At 38.4% G+C, this 26,447-nt stretch overlaps 1 protein-coding gene across 1 annotated transcript in view; it reads left to right on the top strand.

The window, feature by feature from the left end:
- Positions 1-26,447, top strand: part of PKP2 (plakophilin 2) — an 87,184-nt gene that overhangs the window by 16,177 nt on the left and 44,560 nt on the right. The window contains exons 4-5 of the mRNA XM_081248847.1: positions 6,549-6,684; positions 23,923-24,130. Of these exons, the coding sequence (XP_081104973.1) occupies positions 6,549-6,684; positions 23,923-24,130 (344 nt within the window). The remainder of the gene's footprint in view (positions 1-6,548; positions 6,685-23,922; positions 24,131-26,447) is intronic.

Here is a 26,447-nt window from a genome sequence, read left to right as displayed (position 1 = left end):
GTTGTCGGGGCACCAACTTCTCCTGGTTTTCTCTAGCCATGTCTTAGTCTTCTCTGAGAAGACTTTTCTGCATTCCCAAGGAAGTCATCTTCATCAACCCTTCTCTTCTGGTCTTGGTGCTCTTCTAAAGAGGCCCTGTGTACTGCACTTGTATCCTGTGATTCCCAGTGTTTTATTTGCAGCTCTGTCCTCCATCCTGAACTCTAGATCTGTATGTATTTCTAACAAAGTCATGGACTCAGTGTGTTCAAAACTAAATCTATTAGCTCTTCCCTACCCTCTACTTCTAACTGTCTTCTCATACTAAGTCCTATCTTTACAAACCTGGGAGTCATTCTTATCTTTTCCCTCCATAGTCACATATCACCAAGCCATATTTTATTCTCCTTAATGGGCCTTAAATTTTTACCCTTCTTTCTGTCTCTATTGCATAGGTCTCTCTGCCTCTGGTCTTGCTCACTCAACCATTCTCTAGGACCATTAGAATGGTCTTCCCAAATCTGATGATTCCCCTCTCCAATTTATAACCTTCCCATAATTCCACCAAATTTTTGTGCTTTTTACCATGGCACACAAGGCCCATGTTTTCAGCTATGCTTATCACTCTAGTCTCATCTCTTTCTACTGTCCTCCACCTGTCATCATCACCTTCCCCAAACACATCCCCAAACAGTCAAACCACCTCGAACCTCTTTTACTTACCATAATGGAAAATATTTATTCACATATTTTCTTTCTTTTTCTCTTTCTGCCTTCCCTCCTTCTTTCTTTCCTTTCTTTCCTCCTTCCTTCCTTCCTTCTTTTCTTTGTCTGTCTGTCTGTCTATCTATCTATCTATCTATCTCCTCCCAGTAGCTTTGGCTGGCTACTCATGATTCTGGAATTATCTCAGTTACCACCCTTTCCCTGACCACTCCCCTCACAATCTAGTTTAGGAGCCCCAGAGAGCTGTACTGTGTGGGTGCCTCTACCAGAATAGCATATTGTGGTTATTAGTTTTCTTATCTGTACCCCCTCTAATTCGAGTTATTGTTTTAATAGGGTGGATTTTATTAAAATAACTGATCGTATTTCAAAGACTAGAAGGAATACTTGGGGTCAAGAAATTTAAAATAAAGGGAAAGAAATCTATTCTTGATGATTCCCAAAGTTGCCATCCTAGAGACCAGAAATCATAGAAATGAACACTTCTTGAAATTTTTGCTATGTATGGAAAGGAAAGGGCGTCTGGGATATTTCCTATAATGATCAAGGTGGCATCCATATCTGATTCTCTTCCTCCTTTGGTGTGCCACATGGCTCATTTCAGTTCCCCGGGCTGCCCCGTGAGAGCTCTGCCCTTGAGAACACACACTCTGCTCTCCTTTGCCTTGTAGTGTCTCATATTTCAACCTCTATCCAGTCCCTATATTTGGAAACTGCTTTTTTACGTCTAGTGAAAGTCCCACATGTAAAGAAGTGTTCTTTCACATTTGTGGAACGTTCCTATAGAGTAGTTAGATAAAACTATAAACCTACATAATGACATAAGGTATTAAACAACGGATCTTTGTTTCTAAAAGAAGAATGGCTGGTCAGTTTCTAATGCAGCTGAAAATCAAAACATTGGAGTAAAGAGAGATAGTGAACAACTGTTCTAAATCAGACTAATGAAAAAGGTTTAAGAAATCACCAAGTAAAACACTGTAGATCAGTTTTACTGAAAATATGATTTCTGTACCTGTGGAGGACTGGTGGTTCAGCAAATGAATATTAGGTTGCTCCAGTGTACCCAACACTGCAGTAAGCACCACAGAGGATCCGTAAAAAAGAAAATAAGACACATCAAGTGCTAGGTTGTACTAGTGTCTATAGGAATTCAGAGAACAAAAGAGTGATGTATTAGTAGAGGGAAAGAAAGGTGAGAGACTTTATCTCTGGTAGGATCACCAGTCAACTTTGTGACATAAAGCAACACAGAGCAGAAAAGATGTCATAATAACTTCCCTTCACATCCTCTTAATTACCAACCTCTTTAGTTCTTTGATTCCTCAGGTCTCTTTTAGTTATATCTTTCTTTCCATTTCCATTTTTAACAGCCCAGTTCACAACTTTATTGCTTCAGCTAAGACTCTTGTAGTGCCCTCAAAACTGTGTCTGGAGACACATATCCACTCCAAAGTCATCTTTCCAAAGCAGTGCTTTCATCACACCTAAAATCTTTGTGAGGTAGGGCGATTTGCATTTCCTAAGCATCTGACAACACGAGGGATCTCTTCATTCATCATCTGGTGTTTGCTTGGCCTTCAGAGCTACTCTAATATTTGGGAACCAACCTAGGGCAGGGCTGTATTATTATTGGCAGGAATGCGGTTGCTGAGGGATTGCACACCTAAAAAATAGGACCGTTTTTAATTTTTTCATATAATGTCTCATATTCTGACCAGTGATATTTTACACTGCTTCCTCTTTACATTTTTGTAAAACATATATTGATATCATATTAACATATTAACTAAAGTTGTTGAAAAGACTCACTTCTGGAGAATATGCTCAGTGGATAATGGGGCCGAGGAACAGCTGCTCATCCTGATGCTTCCCTCCCCAACCCCATCTCCCAAGCCACATTTCTACAGGCTTCAAGAAATGTTTTGTGAGTGAGCAGAAAGGGGAGAAAGAAGGACGAAAGGGAAGCAGGGAATAAAGTAGGGAGGAAGAGAGATTGAGGTGAAACCAAGCAGGACCCTGCAGGGCCTTGCCTGGGAGCAAAATTCCCTCCATATCCCACCTTTCTTGTTTGAAGAAAGGCTTTTGTCTCCTAGGCCCTCTCTGAGTTCCTAAGAGCAGGCTCAAGTAGTTAATGATTAGAACAATGGAGCCACAGGACTCCTAGTTCATCCTGAAGGGATATAGATAACAATCTAACACATATCTCTGAGTTGTTCTGAAGAAACTAGGACCGCCACTCATTGTGGATAGTGACTATGTGCTGACCACCAACACCTAGACCCCATACTGGTTGGAACCAGAAGATTGATTGTTGAGATTCCTGGAACATCATCCTGTTAACTCACCACCATCAGAAGAATGTCCACAAGCTGATCAGGCACCCTGCAACCCTCACTCCTAATTTTGCCTTTAAAAACCCTTCCCTGGGGCTTCCCTGGTGGCGCAGTGGTGAAGAGTCCGCCTGCCAGTGCAGGGGACACGGGTTCGGGCCCTGGTCTGGGAGGATCCCGCATGCCGCGGAGCGGCTGAGACCGTGCACCACAACTACTGAGACTGCGCTCTAGAGCCCACGAGCTATAACACTGAGCCCGTGAGCCACAACTCATGAGCCTGTGTTCCACAACTACTGAAGCCCATGCCTAGAGCCCATGCTCCGCAGCAAGAGAAGCCACCGCAGTGAGAAGCCTGTGCACAATGCAGAGTATCCCCCCCACCCCACCCCCCGCAACTAGAGAAAGCCTGCGCGCAGCAACAAAGACCCTAAAAATAAATAAATAAATTTATTTTAAAAAAAACAAAAACCCTTCCCTGACAGCCATCTGGTCTTTTGAGCATGAGCTGCCCATTCTCCTTGCTTGGGTGCCCTGAAGTAAACGCTGTACTTTCCTTCACCACAATTCTGTGTCATTAGATTGACTGCTGTGTGTTGCACTAGCAGACTCCAATTTTGTTGGGAAACGAGAGGAGTGCTATGGGAAAATAGAGGAGGAAAAGAATAGCTCTAGCTGGGGGTAGGGATACAGGAAAGATTTCACAGAAGTGATGATATTTGAATTGAGTCTGAAGAATTAAGAATTAGGTAGAAGGGGGGCTTCCCTGGTGGCACAGTGGTTGAGAGTCCACCTGCCGATGCAGGGGACACGAGTTCATGCCCCGGTCTGGGAAGATCCCACATGCTGCAGAGCGGCTGGGCCCGTGAGCCATGGCTGCTGAGCCTGCGTGTCCGGAGCCTTTGCTCCGCAACAGGAGAGGCCACAACAGTGGCCCGCGTACCGCAAAAAAAAAAAAAAAAAAGGTAGAAGGGTGGGCTTTGTAGAAAAATCAGAGGGAGTGGCTTGTGAAGAGGCATGCAGTGTTTAGAGAAGGATTAAAAGTCTGGTGTGATTGGAGGATGGGTTAGTCCATCAGGGGAAGGAGAGGAGATGGGGTGGAGGATGGCAGGAGATGGAGTCAGAACATATGCCATGTTATAGAGTTGGACTTTACAGACAATAACAAAACAGGAAATTGATGCCCTGACAGCTGTGGCCGACCTTCTTGTTGAGGAAGTCTTCATTATGTTTAGGAATTGTTTTTAATGATAAAGTAAAGTAGCATTAGGTTGGCTGGTAGTGAATGCAGAGCTTCTTTGTGAATCATGTTCAGGAATGGAATTGATTGTTGGTGTTAGAGACTTGGGAATTCAAACTTTCCTGAGTCATTTATGACTTAGGAAGTACATTAATGGCTGAATCTTAAAAAAAAAAAAAGAAGTGTTAAACAGGAGGTTATTCTTAGGTTATGAATGATCTTTCGTTAGTTTAAACACCTGTAGTGGTGGATGGTAAAAGACTTAAAACTAATTTCACTTTTGATTTCCCTGTAAAGGAATTGGAGTCCATGCATATGAAAAATTTCCATCTCTTTTTTTTTAAATAGATCTTTATTGGAGTATAATTGCTTCACAGTACTGTGTTAGTTCCTGTTGTACACCAAAGTGAATCAGCCATATGCATATACCTGTCCACATATCCCCTCCATCTTGAGCCTCCCACCCGTCCTCCTTATCCCACCCCTCTAGTTCATCGCAAAGCACCGAGCTGATCTCCCTGTGCTATGCCACTGCTTCCCACTAGCTAACTATTGGAAAACAGGATGGAGGTTCCATCTCTTTTTAAAGGGGTGTTTATATTAAATAAAAGTGATTCAAATTCTAGTTTTAGTGAAAATAGCCTACATTTTTACCAATTAACTTGATTGCTAAGTCCCAACAGTTAAAAATATGAGATCATTATATAATTCTCAGTATAGGTGCCAGAAGTGCTTCATTTTTAATACCCTTATACGCATGAGGTAACACTTCTGTGTTTGAACATGTGTTTCAGAAGGAGTGGAAATTAGTTTTTAGTCATGAGGCCCATTACTCTTATCCTCACCTGTGCCACACCCACTCACACACAACCATTCACAACATACACGTGCTCACCTCTGTACACAGGTGCATGTATTGATGGGTTAGCCAGCTATAAGAGAGAATTTCCTCACTGTTCTTGCTAGCAGGTACTGGAAAATTCCCTCCCATAATGTCTTTGGAGTCTCCATTACCTGAAATGAATCAGGTGTAACCTTCTTTGAAGCCCCAAAAAGTCCTAGGTTACCTTTAAAGCATGTCTTTAGCCACAGTCCTAACATGTTGCCATCCTGAGTATGGTTTCTCTGAGGCGATACTTAAGGAAGTGCAAATGTGCAAAAGAAAAAAAGGAAGTGCAAATCCACCTTGGTAATAGGCTGCCTAGCCTAGTCACCCTCTAGGCAGAAGTAAAAGGGGGGGAAAAATGCCACTTCTGTGAGGCATTTGGGAGCTATTGTTTTACACATAGCAATTTTATTTGTTCTCTATAAATTATCCTGTCAGTATCGAACTGAGTCAGATTTCATAACACTGTACACACCTGCAATTCGTAGAGGACAGAGTATGCTACTAGATAGATGCAAACTGAATGTCATTACAACGGCAAAGCAAATGGTAACAGAATGTTTATAAAATTGTCTTCAAAAAGGGCTTTTTAGGGCTTCCCTGGTGGCGCAGTGGTTGAGAGTCCGCCTGCCGATGCAAGGGACACGGGTTTGTGCCCCGGTCCCGGAAGATCCCACATGCCGCGGAGTGGCTAGGCCCATGAGCCATGGCCGCTGAGCCTGCGCGTCCAGAGCCTGTGCTCCGCAACGGGAGAGGCCACAACAATGAGAGGCCCACGTACCGCAAAAAAAAAAAAAAAAAAAGAAAAAAGGGCTTTTTATTGTTGCATGTAATAATTACCTTTCCTGATGGATTCTGTCACACTAGCATGACTTATTTTAACCAAACAAACTCAGTTTTCCTGGCTTGTACTGTTTACATACTACTATATTCATCAAATAAGAGCACTTTTAGAATGCTTCTTTTAAAACTGATTTTCAGGTGAAATAACAGACTTTGAGCAGCTGTGAGAAAAATCTAATGATTTTTGAGGGAAGGTGTTTAACTTACAAGTGTGACATTACCAGGGTAGGAATAATTTTTAATTTCTGTGACCAAATTTCTTTTAAATTTCATGTAAGATACATATTTATCTTAAACAGAGTTAAGTTTCTTCTCAATTCAGTGGTATCTTCAGAGGCTAGTCTGACCAGAGCTGGAATGTTTCTGCTGCTAGCTTCCTATACCTTCTGATCTCAAAGGCTGATTATTCCTCTGGCTGAGGAGGAGCCAAGGCTCAGACGTTCTAGGTGCTTCCTGATATTAGCCAAGTCATCTCTGGAGGATCAAGTTGACAGGAGAGGGCAGGTTTGGAATTTTGCTGAATCTGTGACTGTTTGTCTAGGAATGCAGACACGGAGATGACTCTGGAGCGAGCAGTGAGTATGCTTGAGGCAGACCACACGCCGCCGTCCAGGATTTCTGCTGCAGCTACTTTCATACAGCATGAGTGCTTCCAGAAGTCTGAAGCGCGGAAAAGGGTGAGCATATCATACTAAGTCTGATGTAAAACTAGCACACTTTCACATCTATTACGGTGATACTGCAAACTGAAACCAATTTTAATTTATTTTGATTTTTGAAAATCTTCATTGAGTTATGTCAATCATAGCTCAATTTTTTAAATTAAATAAATAAATAAATAAAAATACTCTTTATTGAGACCTTTTAATTTAAAAGGAAATATACACTGATTGCCAAAAAAAACTTTCCTGCAATCCAGAAACTTAGAATGTAAATCACTACACATACCTCTCCCTTCTTTGTCTGACCCTTTAGAACCATCCCCAGAGATAATTGTTTGTATCAGTCTGTGTAGTTTCAGATTTTTCTGAGAGAGAAAGGGAGCGAGAGAGAGAAAATGAGTGTACATTTTAGGCTATTATTTTCTACGTTTACAAAAATATATTAAATGTAAGCAGTGTATCCCAATTTTTGTTTTCCTTAAACAATTTCTTTAACATATTACAACAATGGTTCAATGGATAGCTTCGTACATGTATCTTTTGGCATTTCCACCAGTGTTGCTATAGGACAGATCCTCCAAAATGGAATCAATGTTCGTTTTAAAAAGTGGTACAGGGGCTTCCCTGGTGGCGCAGTGGTTGAGAGTCCGCCTGCCGATGCAGGGGACACGGGTTCGTGCCCCTATCCCGGAGGATCCCACATGCCGCGCAGCGGCTGGGCCCGCGAGCCATGGCCGCGGAGCCTGTGTGTCCGGAGCCTGTGCTCCGCGGCGGGAGAGGCCACAGTAGTGAGAGGCCCGCGTACAGCAAAAATAAAAAAAAAAAAATAAAAAAAAAAAAAAAAAAAAAAAAAAAAAAAGTGGTACATTTGTGGGGGAAAAAAATCATAGTTCAAAAAGGTATGCAGTGAAAAGTAAGTTTCTCTCTATTCCAAACCCCAGTCTACCCCCCATTTCCCTCTTTCTCTCTCAACCTCCCATTCTCACTCCTCCTCCCTCCCTCCTTCTCTCTTTGTCTCTCTCATCAATTTTGGGGTATCTTTCCAGAGATAGTTTATGCATGTAGAAACAATTATTGGATAGGTTGGTTGAATATCCTTTTTTGTTTAAAATAAAATCACAAATGGTAACAGGTTATTTACAGTACTCAGTACTTTATGTTTTTATCTAACACTATATCTTGGAAATCTTCAGTATTTATTAGCCCTACTTCATTCTTTAAAACTGCTACATAGATTTCTCTTGTATAAGTGCACCAATTTTGTTTGTTCAGTTTTTTTGTTTGTTTGTTTGTTTGTTTTGTGGTACGTGGGCCTCTCACTGTTGTGGCCTCTCCTGTTGCGGAGCACAGGCTCCGGACGCGCAGGCCCAGCGGCCATGGCTCACGGGCCCAGCCGCTCCGCGGCATGCGGGATCCTCCCGGACCGGGGCACAAACCCGTGTCCCCTGCATCAGCAGGTGGACTCTCAACCACTGTGCCACCAGGGAAGCCCCTGTTTGTTCAGTTTTTTAACAGACTTATTAAGGTCCAAAATGACAAAGTTTTGATATATGTTTTGATACTGTGAAACCATCATCACAATCAATATAATAAGCATATCAATTATGCTCCAAAGTTTCCTTGTGCCCCTTGATAATCAATACATCCCACCCCTACACAACCCACTTCCAGTCCCCAGGCATCCAGTGATCCGCTTTCTGTTACTATAGATAAGTTGGATTTTCTAGATTTGTATATAAATGGAATCATATAGTAAATATGCATTTTTTTGTCTGGATTCTTTTACTCAGCTTAACTTAAATCTTTTAAGATCTATCCATATTGTATGTATCATGTGTATGGCTGAGTAGTATTTTGTTGTATGGATACACCGTAATGTGTTTATCCATTTACCTGTTGATGGACATTTGAGTTTTGGCTATTACAAATAAAGCTGCTATGAACATATGTATACAAACAAATGTTTTAATTTCTCTGGGGCAAATTCCTTGGAGTGGAATGCCTGGATGATATGGTAGTTGTATGACTTTTTAAGGAGTTGCCAAACTGTTTTACAAAGTAGCTGTACCATTTTACATTCCCATCAGCAATGTATGAGAGTTCCAGTTCCTCGATATCCTAACACTTGACATGGTCAGTATTTATTAGAGCCTATAGGTTTGTGGTAGTATTTCATTGTAGTTTTAATTTGCATTTTCCTAATGACTAATGATGTTGAACATCTTTTCATTTGCTTATTTATCATCTGTATACCTTCTTTGGTGAAATGTGTTTCCAGATCTTTTGCCCATTTTTTTTATTTGGGTTTTTTGTTTTCTTATTGAATTCTGATATTTCTTTATAGATTCTGGATTTAAATCTTTTTTCATATATATGATTTGGAAATATTTTCTCTCAGTTGTGTTTTGTTTTTTCATTCTCTTAACAGTTTTTAATTTTGATGGAGTCTAATTTATCAATTTTTTTCCTTATGGGTCGTACTTTCATGGTGTATCCAAGAAATCTTTCTGTACTCCAAGGTCACAAAAATGCTCTTCTATATTTTCTTCTAGAAGTTTTTTAAGTGTAATATTTTATAGTTGATCAATAGTCCTTTTGGGGTTAATTTTTGTATATATTGCAAGATGTGGACCAAAATTCCTTTTGTTAAAATATATGTATATGCAATTGTTTAGGCAGGATTTGTTAAAAAGACTAGCCTTTTGGTACTGAGTTATTTTTGCACTTTTGTTTAAAGGAATTGATCATATACATATATGTGAGTTTATTTCTGGACTATGTATTCTATTCCATTGATCTCTGTCTATCTTTATACAAATACCATACTGTCTTGATTACCATAGTTTTATATTAAGTCTTGAAATTAAGTAATGTTAGTCCTCTGACTTTGTTCTTTTTCAAGTTATTTTGGCTATTCTAAGTATTTTGCTATTCCATTTGAATTTTAGAAATGAGCTTGTCAATTTCTATATTTTAAAAAACTGCTGGGATTTTGTTTTGAGGTTGCATTGAATCTGTAGATCAATATGTGGAGAATTGACATCTAAACAAGTCTTCTGACCTCTGAACATGGTATACGGCACCACTTACTTAGATCTTCTTTAATTTTTCTCAACAGTGTTTTGTAGTTTTTACTCTAGAGATCTTTAATTCTTTTGTCAGATCTTTCCCTAAAGATATCATATTTCTAGATGCTTTTATAAATGGTCAAGTTTTTTTTTATTTCAATTTTTGATAGTTCAATGATAGTAGATAGAAATGCAGTTGATTTTTATATGTTGATTTTGTATCTGTGTTATTACCTAATTCACTTATTAGCTCTTGTAGCATATTTGTAGATTCATCACATTTCTACATAGAAGGTCATGCCAACTGCAAATAAGGACAGTTTTGTTTCTTCCTTTCTAATCTGGATGACTTATATGTCTTTTTTTTTTTAATTTAGTACTGGCTAGAACCTCCAGTACAATGTTAAAAAGAAGTGAGAGTGGGCATGTCCTGTTCCTGATTGTAGGGGAAAGCATTCAGTTGTGCTTACAGTATAAAGTTTGATGCTACCTGTAAGTTTTTGTTGTTGTTGTTGTTTTGAGGAATTTAATCTAGGGTATTTTTGTGGTTTTTCTTTTTCTTTTCTTCCTTTTTTTTTTGGGGAAGAAAGGGAAAAGGCTTATACTTTAGTATTTTTAACAACAGTTTTTTCCAGCTTTTTGTTTTGTTTCTTTAATTGAGATATAATTCACATATAACATTATATTAGTTTCAGGTATACAATATAATGCTATGATATATGTATATATTGTGCAGTGATCACCACAATAAATCTGGTTACCATTTATCACCACACACAGTTACAAAATTTTTTTTCTTGTCATGAGAAGTTTTAAGATCTACTGTCTTAGCAACTTTCAAATATACAATACAGTATTATTAACTATAGTCATCATGCTGTACATTACATCCCTAGGACTTATTTATTTTATAGCTGGAAGTTTGTACCTTTTGATCCCCTTCACCCATTGCACCCTGCCCCAAACTCCCTCCCCACCTCTGGCAAACACCAAACTGTACTCTGTACCTATGATTTTGGGTTTTTTTTGTTTTATTTGTTTCTTAGATTCCAGATGTGAGCGAGGTCATAGGGTGTTTGTTTATCTCTGTCTGACTTATTTCACTTAGCATAATGCCTTTAAGGTCCATACATGTTGTTGCAGTGGCAGTAATTCCTTCCTTTTTATAGCTGAATAATATTCCATATATATATATATTTACACACATACACACCACAACTTCTTTATCTCTTCATCCATCGATGGACACTTAGGTTGTTTCCATGTCTTAGCTATTATAAATAATGCTGCAGTCGAGCTTTCCTGGTGGTGCAGTGGTTAAGAATCCGCCTGCCAATGCAGGGCACATGGGTTCGAGCCCTGGTCCAAGAAGATCCCACATGCCGCAGAACAACTAAGCCCGTGCGCCACAACTGCTGAAGCCCGTGTACCTAGAGCCTGTGCTCTGCAATGAGAAGCCACCGCAATGAGAAGCCCACACACCACAATGAAGAGTAGCCCCCATTCACCACAATTAGAGAAAGCCTGTGCACAGCAACGAAGACCCAACACAGCCAAAAATAAATAAATGTATTAAAAACATAATAATAATGCTGCAGTGAACACGGGGGTTCATATATCTTTTTGAGTTAGTGTTTTTGTTTCCTTCAGATAAATACCTATAAGTAGAATTGCTGCATTATATGGTTGTTCTATTTTTCATTTTTTGAGAAGCCTCCATACCATTTTCCACAGTGGCTGCTCCAATTTACATTCCCACCACAGTACACAAGGGTTTCTTGTCTTTTTGGTAATAGCAGTTCTAACAGGTGTGAGGTAATATCTCATTGTGGTTTTGATTTTCATTTCCTTGTTGATCAGTGATGCTGATTAGTGACACATCTTTTCATGTGTTTATTGGCCATCTGTCTGTTTTCTTTGGAAAAATGTCTATTCATATCCTCTTCCCAATTTTTAATCAGGTTGTTTGTTTTGATGTTGAGTTGTATGAGTTCTTTGTATACTTTATATACATAAAGTATATAAAGGATATATATATATATATACTTTATATATATCCCTTATCAGGCATATGATTTGCAAATATTTTCCCCCATTGTGTAGGTTGCCTTTTGTTGATCTATTCTCCTGCTGTGCAGAAGCTTTTTAGTTTGATATAGTCGCACTTGTTTATTTTTGCTTTTGTTGCCTTTCTTTGGATGTCAAATCCAAAAAATCATCACCAAGACCAACGTCAAGGAGTTTACAGCCTATGTTTCTTTCCAGGAGTTTTCTGGTTTCAGGTCTTACGTTCAAGTCTTTAATCCATTTTCAGTTGATATTTGTGTATGGTGTAAGATAGTGGTACAGTTACATTCTTTTGCATGTGGCTGTGCAGCTTCCCCCAAACCTTTTATTGTGTATTCTTGCCTTCTTTGTTGTAAATTGATCATAATGTGTGGGTTTATTTCTGGGCTCTCTAATCTGTTCCACTGATCTATATGTCTCTTTTTATTCTAAAATCATACTGGTTTGATTGTTATAGCTTTTTAATATAGTTTGAAATCAAGGAAGCATGATGCCTCCAGCTTTGTTCTTTTTTCTCAAGATTCCTTTATCTATCAGGGTCTTTTGTGGTTCTATATAAATGTTAGGATTGCTTGTTCTACTTCCATGAAAAATACCATTGGAATCTTGATGAGGATTTCATGGAATCTGGAGATTGCTTTGGGTAGTATAGACGTTTCTAATGATATTAATTCTTCCAGTCTATGAGCATGGAATATATTTCCATTTACTTGTGTCTTCTTCAGTTTCTTTCATAAATGTCATAATTTTCAGTGTACAGGTCTTTCACGTCATTGGTTAAATTTATTCCTAGGATTTTATTCTTTTTGCTGCAATTGTAAATGACATTGTTTTCTTAATTTCTCTTTCTGATAGTTTGTTATTAAGTATACAGAAATGCAACCAATTTTTGTATATTAGTTTTGTATCTTACAACTTTACTGAATTTGTTGATTAGTTCTAACAGTTTTCTGTGATGTCTTTAGGGTTTCCTGTACATAATATCATGTCATCTGCAAATAGTGACTATTTTACTTATTCCTTTCTGATTTGATGCCTTTTATTTCTTTTTCTTGCCTAGTTGTTCTGACTAGGACTTTCAATACTATGTTGAACAGAAGTGGTGAGAGTGGGCATCCTTGTTGCTTCTGATCTTTGAGGAAAAGCTTTCAGCTTTTTACCATTGAGTATGATGTTAGCTGTTGGTGTAGGTTTTTCATAAATCACTGAATCAAGTTGAATAACTTCCCTTCTGTCCCTAATTTGATAGATTTTTTCCCCCATCAGGAATGACTGTTGAATTTTATCAAATGCTTTTTATACATTTATTGAAATACTTCCCTGGTTTTTATTTTAATTTTGCTAATATGATATATTACTTTGATTTTTAAATGTTACCCCATTCCCATGATGAAACCCACTTGGTCATGATGTACTGTCACTTTTTATATTTTTGAATTAGATTTGCTAAAATTTTGTCAAGAAATTACAAAGCTAATTTACAAATGATATTGACCTGTAATTTTCTTTTCTTGTAATGTCTTTGTCCAGTTTTAGATTGAGGGTAATACTAGCCTCATAGAATAAATTGGAAAGTGTCCTCTTCTCTTCAGTTTTCTGAAAGATTTTGATTGGACTTGGTATTATTTCTTCCTTAAATGTTTGGTGGAATTCACCAGTGAAGCTATTTTGACCTTAAGTCTTCTTTGTGAGAAGGTTATTAACTATAAGTTTAATTTCTTTAACTGATATGGGGCTATTTGGACTATTTATTTCTTCCTCTTGAGTTTTGGTAGTTTATGTCATTCAAAGACCAAAGTCTTTGTTCATTTTATCTAAGTTGTTCCAGTGCTCTTCGTTTCTTTTTGTAGGTGTCATCTGATGTCATTTCCCTTTGCCTGAAGAATTTTTTTAAAACATTTATTATAATGCAAATCTCCGATTAACTATTTCAGCTTCAAATATCTGAAAAAGAATTTCATCTTTGCTTTTGAAAGATATTTTCACTAATAACAGAACCCTAGGTTGATGGTGTTTTAATTCCAGTACTTGAAAGTTGTTGCTCCATTGTCTTGTCACCTGCATTGTTTCAGACAAGAAATGTCCTGTCCTCCTTATTTTTGCACTGTACATGATGTGTCTCTCCCTGCCTACCCAAGCTGCTTTTAAGATTTTATCTTATCATTGGTGTTGAGCAGTTTGGTCACAATGTACCTTTGTGCAGTTTTCCATAGGCTTCTTAAGTTCATTAGACTTCTCAAAATTGTTGATTTCTGCTTTTCATCAAATTTTCGAATTTTGTTTGGGAAATTTTCTTCTCTCCCACCCTTGGGAACTACAGTTATATATATATTAGGCTGCTTGAGGTTGTCTCACAGCTCATGCATACTCTATTTTTCTTTTTTAGTTGGTTTCTTTTTTCTGTATGTTTCTTTTTGGATAAATTCATTTTCTATGCTTTAAATATACTAAAATTTTCTTCTGCAATGTTTAATATGCCATTAATCTCATTCAGTGTATTTTTTACTTCATAAATTATAGTTTTCCTCTCTAGAAGTTAAATTTTAGTCTTTTTTATATCTTCTGTGTCCCTACCTAACATGTTTCATTTTTCCTCAAGGTTTCTGAACGTAGGTAAGACTGTTAAAATAGCTGCTTGAATGACCTTGTCTGTTAATTCTAACATCTGTGTCCATTCTAGGTGGGTTTCTTTTTTTTTTAATTTATTTTATTGAAGTATAGTTGATTTACAATGTTGTGTTAATTTCTGCTGTCCAGCAAAGTGATTCAGGTATACATATATGTGTTCTTTTTCATATTCCTTTCTATTATGGTTTATTACAGAATATTGAATATAGTTCCCTGTGCTATACAGTAGGATCTCATTGTTTATCCATCCTATATATAATAGTTTGCATCTGCTAATCCCAAACTCCCAATCCTTTCCTCCCCTACCTCCCCCTCCCACTTGGCAACCACAAGTCTGTTCTCTATGTCGGTGAGTCCGTTTCTGTTTCATAGGTAAGTTCATTTGTGTCATATTTTAGGTTCCACATATAGGTGATATCATATGGTATTTATCTTTCTCTTTCTGACTTACTCACTTAGTATGATAATCTCTAGGTCCATCCATGTTGCTGCAAATGGCATTGTTTCATTCTCTTTTATGCCTGAGTAGTATTCCATTATATCTATCGCATCATCTTTATCCATTCATCTGTCAGTTGTTTCCATGTTTTGGCTATTGTGAATAGTGCTGCTATGAACATAGGGGTACATGTATCTTTTCAAATTATAGTTCTGTCCAGATATATGCCCAGGAGTGGGATTGCTGAATCATATGGCTACTCTATTTTCAGTTATTTGAGGAACCTCCATACTGTTTTCCATAGTGGCTGCACCAATTTACATTCTGAGTGGGTTTCATTTGATTGTTTTTACTCATTATGAATAATATTTTTCTTCTTTGCATGCCTGGAAATTTTTTATCAAATGCCAGGTATTATGAATTTTATCTTGTTGGATGCTGGACATTTTTATATTTGTAGATACTCTTGAGTTTTCTTCACAAGCTCAAGGATACAATTAAGTTACTTGAAAACAGTTTGACTCTTTCCAATCTTGCTTTTAAGATTTGTTGGTGGGACCACAGCAGCATTTATTCTAGAACTAATTAGTCCCCACTTCTTAAGGCAAGACACTTCTGAGAACTCTACCCAATGTACTATGAATTATGAGGCTTTCTGGCTGGCTAGTGAGAATAGGCCCTGTTCACGGCCCTGTGTGAGCATGAGGAGCAGTAACTTTTTTAGGCAGTTACTTCCCTGGCCTCAGGCAACTTCCTCACAAAGGTGAACTGATTAATACTCTACTGAATACTAAATGGGGACCCTCTGCAGATCTCAGGAGTTCTCTTTCTGTGCAGCTCTTTTCTTACTGTTACTCCTCCCTGCAAACACTAGCCTCTTTGTTCTTCTTAGATTCTTCACTCTTTCTCCTCAGCTCTGCTTGTTGAATTCCACTTAGGTTTTCCCGAATCGCACCACAGCCTGGGAACTCTCTCAAGACTGTGATCTGAGGCAGCAGTAGAGCTGTCCTTGCTTGTTCTCCATCTCTTAGGGATCACTGTCCATCATTGCCTCATGTCCAGTTATTGAAACTATTGTATGTTTTGTCTGGTTTTTAAAATTGTTCAAATGGTAGGTAAATCCAGTCCTCATTACTAGTGAGTCACTTTTAATTTTGATAAATAACCTCCTATAAATCTTCCCCCAAATTATACAAATTTACACTCCCACCAGCATGGTGTCAAAGTGCCTATTTACATGCACCATTACTACCACAAGATATTATTCTTTTTTGTTCATTTTTGTTAATCTGATAAGGAGAAAGAAAGGTATCTCTTTATAGAAGAAATTCTCTATTTCTGGAAATCAAGACGAATAACTGATCAGGTAATCAGAGTTACAGAGAAATTCCTTTAAAAAATTATACACACACACACACTTACAGAGTTTGTCATTGTCTTTCATGCATAAACTGTGCCAATTATGTTTCATTTGCCATTTTTAGTTTTTTTGGAGTGAGATGAGAACTTAGTGGCGCTTATTCATCTGAGTTTATATCCTTCTAGATTCTTATATTTTTACCTAGTCTTTTAGGTTAATTTCTTCCACAACCAGTTACAGAGCTTTTTAAAGCTCTTCACCTTTATTTAGTCTTTCTAAAGCATTCAAATTAGTTTTCAGAGACACAGAGCTTTTTCACAATAGGTAAGTAAATTACATAGTTGCAATAACAAGTATAACTGACATAAATGCATTGAGTAAGAAACCTGAGTTATTCTTGGTAAACTAGAAGAAATAAGAATGCGAAGGCCAACATATACTAACCTACAGCTTTGATAGTACTCAAAATCCGTGGATGTCACAGAAGGAAAAGAGAATATGATTAATCCTGCAGATCAGTTAGTAAGTCAGACAAATGAGTTTCCACTGATTTTTTTTCACTTGCATTTCATTAATTATTCATGAAGATGAGCATTTTTTGGTATTTTTTTGACTTTTTATTTATTCAGTCAATTGTCATTTTTTAATTCATTGGCCATTTTTTCTAAGACGTGTGCCTTTCTTTTTTTTAAATATTTTATTTATTTATTTATTCATTCATTCATTTATTTTGGTTGCACTGAGTCTTAGTTGTGGCAGGCGGGCTCCCCAGTTGCAGCTCTCAGGCTCCTTAGTTGCAGCTCGCTGTCTCCTTAGTTGTGGCATGCGAACTCTTAGTTGCGGCATGCATGTGGGATCCAGTTCCCTGACCAGGGATTGAACCTGGGTCCCCTGCATTGGGGACACAAAGTCTTACCTGCTTTGCCACCAGGGAAGTCCCAAGACGTTTGTCTGTTTCTTAATTATTTGTAAGAGTTATGCACGTTAATCCATTGCTACATATGTGACAGTGTTGTTTCCTAACTTTGCTTATGATATCTTTCATTGTGCATGATTTTAAATTCTTTTCTTTTTTAATTAATTAATTTATTTATTTATTTATTCTTGGCTGCGTTGGGTCTTTGTTACTGAGTGCGGGCTTTCTCTAGTTGCAGCAAGTGAGGGCCACTTTTCGTTGTGGTACGCGGGCTTCTCATCGCCGTGGCTTCTCTTGTTGCGGAGCACAGGCTCTAGGTGTGCGGGCTTCAGTAGTTGTGGCACATGGGCTCAGTAGTTGTGGTTCGTGGGCTCTAGAGCACTGGCTCAGTAGTTGTGGCACACGGGCCTAGTTGCTCCGCAGCATGTGGGATCCTCCCGGACCAGGACTCGAACCCGTGTCCCCTGTGCTGGCAGGTGGATTCTTAACCACTGTGCCACCAAAGAAGTCCCTAGTTTTAAATTCTTATGAAGTAAATTTGTCAATATTTTTCTTCATGATATCTGTATTTTATGTATTGCTTCAAAAGGCCTATCCCATCTATTTTAATTTTAAAAGTTATGTAAGTCTTGGGTATGTCTCACTGACCCTTTGCCTATGTTTATTCCATGGAAAAAATAAGCATTTTTATTTATTTATTTATTTTATTATTATTTTTTTTGCAGTACACAGGCCTCTCACTGTTGTGGCCTCTCCCGTTGCGGAGCACAGGCTCCAGACGCACAGGCCCAGCGGCCATGGCTCACGGGCCTAGCCGCTCCACGGCATGTGGGATCTTCCCAGACCGGGGCACGAACCCGTGTCCCCTGCATTGACAGGTGGACTCTCAACCACTGCGCCACCAGGGAAGCCCAGTAAACATTTTTTAAAATAATATATTTAGCTAGTAATAAACATTCTTTATACACAAATCTTTTTTTATTCCCAATTTTTTAAACTCAGCATTTTTATACGTGCTTTCATTTTATAATGTGGAAGTACATGAAATTTTCTCTTGTTACCCAAGTTGGGCTAGATTTCCACTATCTCTCTTTTTTTTTTTTTTTTTTGCGGTATGTGGGCCTCTCATTGTTGTGGTCTCTCCCGTTGTGAAGCACAGGCTCCGGACGCGCAGGCTCAGCAGCCATGGCTCACGGGCCCAGCCGCTCCGCGGCATGTGGGATCTTCCCGGACTGGGGCACGAACCCATGTCCCCTGCATCGGCAGGCGGACTCTCAACCACTGCGCCACCAGGGAAGCCCTCCACTATCTCTTAAATTACTAATTTGATTGTAAATATCATTTTGTTTGCATATAGGATTAAACCTATGCTTGCCTTCTTAGCTCTTATTCATTGTAATAAAGCTAGAACAAAGACTGGTTTTAAAAGTAATGAAACATGAAAACTGTATGAGAGCTATACATGTATATGCTTGGTAGAAAATCTAAGAAGAGAAAATATAACCCAAGGGCATTAACAAAATCCCATTAATATTAAGAATAGTACTATAGTTTTTTAATGTTATTTACAAAAAACAGTTACAGTTTGAATATAAAGATCAAAATTTTAAATCATAAACTTCAATGGCAACTTTTCAGTTATTATTTTATTTGATTAAGACTCAGCATTTAACACTGTCCATCCCTCATTCCTTTTTGAAACTTTCTTCTTTTGGCCCCAGAGTCTCCTGGCTCTTTTTCCATTTCTCTGGCTCCTTCAGGTTTCCTCTGTTAAAAAAAAAAAAAAAAAAAATTATCCACAACCTGTACCTTAAATGTTTATGTTCCCTAGATGCTTTCCTGGGACTTTTCTTATTTGACACCATCTCCTGACCCACCTCACCTACTCCTCTGGCTTCCACTAATGTGTGATCTGAGTGCTAATGACTCACGGCATCTCCAGACCTTATCTTTCCCTGGGTTCCAAACCACATGTCCGTCTATTTGCTAGACGTCCCACTGAACTCAATATCAACTTATCTAAAAATGAACACATTATATTCATTGCTGTTTTTTCTCTACTGTCCAGTCAGTTCTCCTTCTAAACTTGTTCTTTCTGCTGGGTTGGCAAGTAGGGCATGTGGTGGTTTAAGCATTGACTCTCAAGAGTAGCCAGGGGCTGGGTGTGAATCCCAGCAACCTAATTACCTGGGTGACCTTGGGCAAGATATTTTACCACTCTAAACCTCAGCTTTCCTTTAAACTGGAACTAATAGTCCTATTACAAAGAGTTGTTGTGAGAGTGAAATCAGATAATCATACAATGCTTGCCCTGAAATAATAACTCGCTCCTCTGTGAGTGGTAGTTCACCCAGGTAGTTTGACACCAAAATAGGAACAGAGACTTTGAACCTTCTTTCTTTCTTACTTCTCATGTTCATGCAGTCTTCAAGTCCTATTAATGCCGCTCTTAAAAGTGTCCTGGGGACTTCCCTGGTGGTCCAGTGGTAAAGAATCTGCCTTTCAATGCAGGGGACGTGGGTTCAATCCCTGGTCGGGGCACTAAGATCCCACATGCCACAGGGCAGCTAAGCCCACACACCACAACTACTGAGCTCACGCGCCTCAACGAGAGAGTCAGCATGCCACAAACTACAGAGCCCATGTGCCCTGGAGCCTGCGCGCCACAACTGGAGAAGAGAAAACCTGCATGCCACAACTAAAGAGAAACCCGTGCACCACAACAAAGAGCCAAAGCACCACAACACAAGATCCCACATGCCTCAATGAAGATCCCGCGTACCGCAACTAAGACCCAACACAGCCAAAAAATAAATAAATAAATATATTTTTTAAAAAGTGTCCTGAATCTGCCTACATCTTGCTCTCCCTAATCATGATGCTGATCCCTGTCACCATCATCCTTTTAATCCAGCTGCCTCCTAATTAATCTCTCTGCCTCCATTCTTATCCACTCCTAATCCCAGTCTCTTCACAGCATCATCCAGCAAGACCTTTCCAATATCTGCCCTGCTTGCCTGCAATATAAAGGACAAATCCCTTAATTTAATCTGCAAGACCCTTAAGCTGGTTTTGTTTCCATGCCTGCTTCAAATCTCATCACCGAAGCAGTGACTGCCATAACTGTCTTGCAAAATCTTATTGTAAAACTAATACAAACTCATTATAAGAAATTTGAGAAATTAAGAAAGAAAAAAGGAAAACAGCCTACAGTCCTTCTATTGTTATCATTTGGTATTGCTCTCTGATTTTTTTAATGCATACATGTACATAGCTGTCATCAAATTGAATATGTAGCTTTGTTTATGGGGATGTTTTGTTTTTAAAAAAGCATGCCTAAATACATGCTTGTTGTTTAAAAAAATACAAAGTAGCATGCCCCACTCATACATTATAACCCCACCATTTCTCCCAAACCCCCTAGTTTCATTCCCTTCTTTATGTCTGTGAGCAGAAATGCATTAGATATTTTATTCAACTTTTTCAATAGCATTGCCTCAAGCATTTTCTCATAACATTAAAAATATTTTGAAAACTGGTGGGCCCTGGTGGTCCAGTGGTTAGGACTCTGCGCTTCCACTGCAGGGGCACGGGTTTGATTCCTGGTCGTGCCACTGCATGGCCAAAAAAAAAAAAAAATATATATATATATATATATATATATATATATATATATTGTAAACTTTATTTTAATGGTGGCATATTAATGGTCATAGTAGTAGCTATGATGTGTGGAGTAACTACTCTGGGCCTAGCACACTGCTAATCTTGCACAATCCCCATTTGACTGATGAGGGAACTATATGACAAATAAAATGTCAGTTCAAACATTGCTGTGCCTCTCCTGTGGACACCTCAGTATATGGATATGTGACAATTAATCATTAACCAGTCTTCCCCCATCTTTGGACATTTATGGTTTCTTATTTTTCCATATTATAAATAATGTAGTTACTATTATCATGTTAGTCTGTGTCTGCATTTCAAATTATTTCCTAATGAAGTTTACTAAAAGTGAATATGTTTGAAGTTTTTGACACATATTGACAATTGCCTTCCTGAAAGGTTATACCAATTTGCAAGGAGTGATTAATTCTAATGGGAGGTAAGGGAGAGAAAGAAGGTGACACTTCACAGAGGAGGCGACATTTGAGCTGGCTTATGCAGGATGAGTAGGACTCTGCCAGAAGAAAAGCAGAGTGAGCAGAGCATTCCAGATAGGAAAGGAACTGAGAGCAAAGTCACCAGGCATGAGGGAGCCAACAGTTTGTTCCCTCAACTTACTTGCCGCCAGAAACCCTCATCATTTAATTCTTTTAGAGTTGGCAGGGAAAAGAATCAACAGTCAAGGAGAAAGTTAAAATTCTAATATGCGATTTTCCCCTTTCACATATTTAGAAACCATCTCAAATGAAGCTTTTTTAAAGTTCTGAGAAGTTCATGTTAGTCTGGTTGTTTCCTTTCCCAAAGGGGGAACAAATCCCCTGAGGATTCAGTATAACAAACATATGCAACCTCTCTGGTCCCACCTGTTTCCCTGAATTCAGAGGGGCAAGAATGTTGGACCTAATGTGAATAGGAGTCACTCGCTACCAACTTCCCTAGTTATAGGCAATGAGCAGAATATTATCAACTTCTTGTATTTGATATGATATATATCTATTTGATAAAATGGATAAAGGTACTAAAATCTATTTTTAAATGTGAGGTAGGTGCCAGATACTAGGGGGTCACATTCTACAGTGAGCAGAGCTGTAGCTGGATTTCAGCATTTATCTGAGTGTCAGGTGTCTGCAGTTCCTTCTTTCCAGACTGGAGCAAGTGCTGAAAGCCAAGGGGATAAAAGTGACAGGGTAAGGGAATGGGTTAGAGGGCTGTTAGCAGAAGACAGCCATTCATGCCACCCAGGCAGGGCAGTGGAGGCTTCCACTAGCCACTTCTCACTCATGCTATCATCACAGCTGGAAATGCAATTTAGCCAGGAGGCCATTTCACATCGTATTTTGAAGAAGGCAACTTATTAGTTCTAAATTAAGTAATAAAATATTTCTATTGTCTAGCTGCCATTTATGAAGTCTAGAGCGTATGAATTCAACCATCATAAAACCTAACTGTGAAATAGAAATTGGCAGAATTAGTGAAACACATGAGTTACAGGCTGTTTTCAAATAAGTTGTGTCTTTCTGCTTTTAAGGAAGTGTAATAATAGGAATAGATGAAGTGATCAAATAGATGATCTGCTGGACCAGATCTTATTGATAGCTATCATTAGCATTTTCATACAAATACATTAGAATGGCTTTAGACATTGCCCGTCTCCCAGTTGTCTCCTGTTCTGCAGTGTCTCCTCTGAAGGGAACCAAAAGTGGAAGTATTCTTCCTTACTGCTGCCACTGAAGCCTTAAAGGGACCAAAAGAGTACTTTCTTCTTAAGGTTCTTGCAAGTTATTGATTAGAGAATGTATATAAAATTCTTAACACTATGCCAACACCTCCTAGTGATAGAAATGGGAGGAACAGTTGTTATTTTGTTAGTATTGTGGTTATTATTATGTTTATTATTTTTACTAGATTATTTTACAACCTTGACTTTTATTCCTGACTTGCTAGTCTACTCGATAAAAAAAATAGCTTGCATTTAAGGTTAGTTTCGCATTGCTACTACAGTTGCCATGGTAAATGAATTTTTATTTCTACTACTGATGGGAGCGATTTCTATTATTTACATTGACTGTATAGGACTTCCCTGGTGGCACAGTGGTTAAGAATCCGCCTGCCAATGCAGGGGACACGGGTTCGAGCCCTGGTCCGGGAAGTTCCCACATGCCGTGGAGCAACTAAACCCGTGCGCCACAATTACTGAGCCTGCACTCTAGAGCCCAAGAACCACAACTACTGAGCCTACGTGCTGCAACTACTGAAGCCCAGTAGATAATATTTGCAGCCTAAAACACTAAGTCACTTTATTCAGACTCATTATTTGGCCTCTTCTTTTTTTTTTTTTTTTTTTTTTTGCGGCACGTGGGCCTCTCACTGTTGTGGCCTCTCCCGTTGCGGAGCACAGGCTCCGGACGCGCAGGCTTAGCGACCATAGCTCACGGACCCAGCCGCTCCGCGGCATGTGGGATCTTCTCGGACCGGGGCACGAACCCGTGTCCCCTGCATCGGCAGGCAGACTCTCAACCACTGTGCCACCAGGGAAGCCCTTGGCCTCTTCTTAAACAGCCTTAGGTTTCAGAATCAAAACCTTCTAATTTTCTTTTTTATTCCTAGTTCTGACCCTCTGGTTCTTTCTCCAATATCATGCCCTTTCTTGCATATGTGTATAGAAGAAATATTTTTAAAATAGCACATTAAAAAGTGTAAAGTTATGTTATTTACCTAAAATGCTTGCATAATTTATTTCAGTGTTTTTAAATACTGAAAGCAATTGATCATAAAAATAGCTTGCACTCTTCCAATTATAAAATAAATAAGTCATGGGAATGTAATATACAGCATGGTGACTCTAAAAAGTTTCTAAGAGAATAGATCTTAAGAGTTCTTACACAAGAAAAAAAAATTAACTATGTGTGGTGATGGATGTTAAATAGACTTATTATGATCATTTTACAATATGTACAGATATCGAATCATTATGTTCTGCACCTGAAGCTAATATAATGTTATCAACAAAGTCAGTGAACTTCATCTGTTCATTCATATTACATTGAAGATTTTTAATGCCACATCAAAATTAATAAATATCTGAAATATGCATCTACTTCTTTCCCAGGTTAATCAGCTCCATGGCATCCCCAAGCTTCTACAGCTCCTCAAAATTCAGAATGAAGATATCCAGCGAGCTGTGTGTGGGGCCTTGAGAAACTTGGTGTTTGAAGATAATGACAACAAATTGGAGGTAGCTGAACTCAGTGGAGTACCTCGGCTGCTCCAGGTGCTGAAGCAAACCAGAGACTTGGAGACTAAGAAACAAATAACAGGTAGTGCTTACTGACTATCACAGGGGGTAGCGCAGTGCACCCCAGCCAGATGTGTTAATATCATCTGTTTTTTTCTGAAGTTTCCTGGAACAAATGATTGATGGGCTCATTGTTATCTGAGAGGGCTTTCAAGGAACATTATTACTGCTGGCTTAGACCCCAGATTCGAGTCAAGTTTGAATTCCTTTTTTCTGAAGGGGAAATTATTCTGAGGCTTTTGGTTAATATTTTTAATTAGAAGCCCTATGCAGCTTCCATCACCTGGACCTCTCTCAATACGAGCTTCCTAGCTTACCTGTCCCTCTACACCCCCCAAAAAAGAAAAAAGCATGACTGGATATGTTTTTCAGTTCTCCATTTTTATTTCTACTCAAATACTGATTTGGAAAAATAAATATCTCCCTTCTGTGCATAGATTGGAAAACTAAAATAATCCAGTAGAACTAAACTAATGGTTTTGGTAATTCTTGAAGCATGGAGAAAGGAGGCCTAGTTTCATTTAAATGAATAGTACGTGTGATAGAAGAGAAAATAGTTCATTGAAAATGAAATGAAAATGGTTCATCAGCTCTCTGCTAAAGCTCCATGAACACATTACAAAGAGTGCAAGAAACCTTACTGAGTATAATCATCAGTAGTATTGCCTTGGGGAAACTTTTAAGTATCTTCAGTGTCCCAGGTAGTAGACATTTTTAATTTATTCTCACAAAAACCTTAGGTTTTGAGGTATTTTTAGGTGTTATTGGCTACTAAATCTCAGTTTTACAGATGAGGAAACTAAGGTCCAAAGAAGTTAACCCTTTCTAATATATCATATAAAAGTTTTTTTTAATGATAATAGTTGACAGTCTTCATACTTATGTAAAAGACGTACTCCATAAATATTGTTTAAGTTGAACTGAACATATGTTGCACTTTTGCCATCCTTTGTTATACAACAGTATTCTTTTTTCTATAAAAATGTTGTCATTATATCCTCTCTATCCATTTATATCTCAAACTATCACATTTTTCTGTCTCAATATATTTGGATTTTATAAAGCTACGTGAAGGGTTGCTCCATGCTACCCTTCTGCCGGCATGTTGTCATGTCCCATGAGAGATTTCCTTTCATATCCATGACTTATATTAAAATACCTACAGAAATTAAGAGCGATATCACTTATTCATTCATTCATTCATTCAGCCAACATTTAGAGGGCAGCCTTCAAGTGCCACCCAGGGTGAATCACAGTCTAGAGAGGTTGTGAATTTTATTTTCCATCTACTAAAACGTGAACAATCATGTGATGGTTAGCAATAAAAAAAAAAAAAAAAAAAAAACAGCAACCAAACCTCATGTTTAGAACCTAACAGTTTCTCTATTAACAAACAGTTATGAACCACGAAAGAGAATCAAAGAGATTATTCTGTTTTACACTCAGAAAAGGCTTCATGAAGGAGATATATTTCACTGTGGACCTTAAAAGAGGGTTAGGCCTTGGACTAGTGTTTTGAAAGAGAATGAAAGTTATTCCCAGCAAAGTGAAAATCACTAGCAAAGCAAAGAAGCTGCTGGTCGTTCAGAGGAAACTTGGGTAATAGAGTGATCGAGGTTAGGGTGCGTGGTAGCCAGAAAGCTTGGGAGGATGTGTGGCTGTGTGTCAAGGAAATAATGCATTGTTTATGAACTTCCTCTTCTTTTGTGTAGGAGGAAGGAAACTAAGGACAGAGAATGTTCTGTGGTATTGATGCCACAGAAACCATTGTCTTCTTTAGATAAACTACAGAGGTGATAAATGGACTTTGAGTGTGCAGTTCCCAGGATTTCTGGCATAAGCTAAACATCCCTACCAGAAGGTGTTCACTACATATTAATTGAATTGAGTTGATAGTTGAATGTTTCATACAAATCCTACTAAATAACTTCCTTTAGCTCTATTAATGGAAGTGCTAAATAAGTGCTTTTTGGGCCCCAAAAATAAATTGTTGACTAATTTAGACATGTTTATATCTTTGTTTAGAAACACAAAACGATACAGTAGAAACTAACATGACATTGTAAAACAACTATACCCCAATTAAAAAAAAAAAACCACAAAGCGAGTAACCATATATGTGAATCTTTTCATGTCTATTTTGTAAACGTCTTTTTATTGAGCCTCTATTACATGCTAGTCATAAGCTTGGGCTTTCCATTTTTTATCTCTGTTCTTCCTGACAGCTCCCTAAGTATGGTATTATTGACTGTTTACATATGACCAGTGTGAGGCTCAGGGGGTTGAGTTGCCCAAGGTTGCACAGCTAGCAAAGAACAAGGCCAGATTTGAACCCAGTA

The sequence above is a fragment of the Mesoplodon bidens genome (assembly GCF_964165515.1).
Source record: "Mesoplodon bidens genome assembly, chromosome: 11".
Lineage (NCBI taxonomy): Eukaryota > Metazoa > Chordata > Mammalia > Artiodactyla > Ziphiidae > Mesoplodon > Mesoplodon bidens.
Note: the sequence above shows the minus strand (reverse complement) of the source record. Positions and strands in the feature narration are given on the sequence as shown.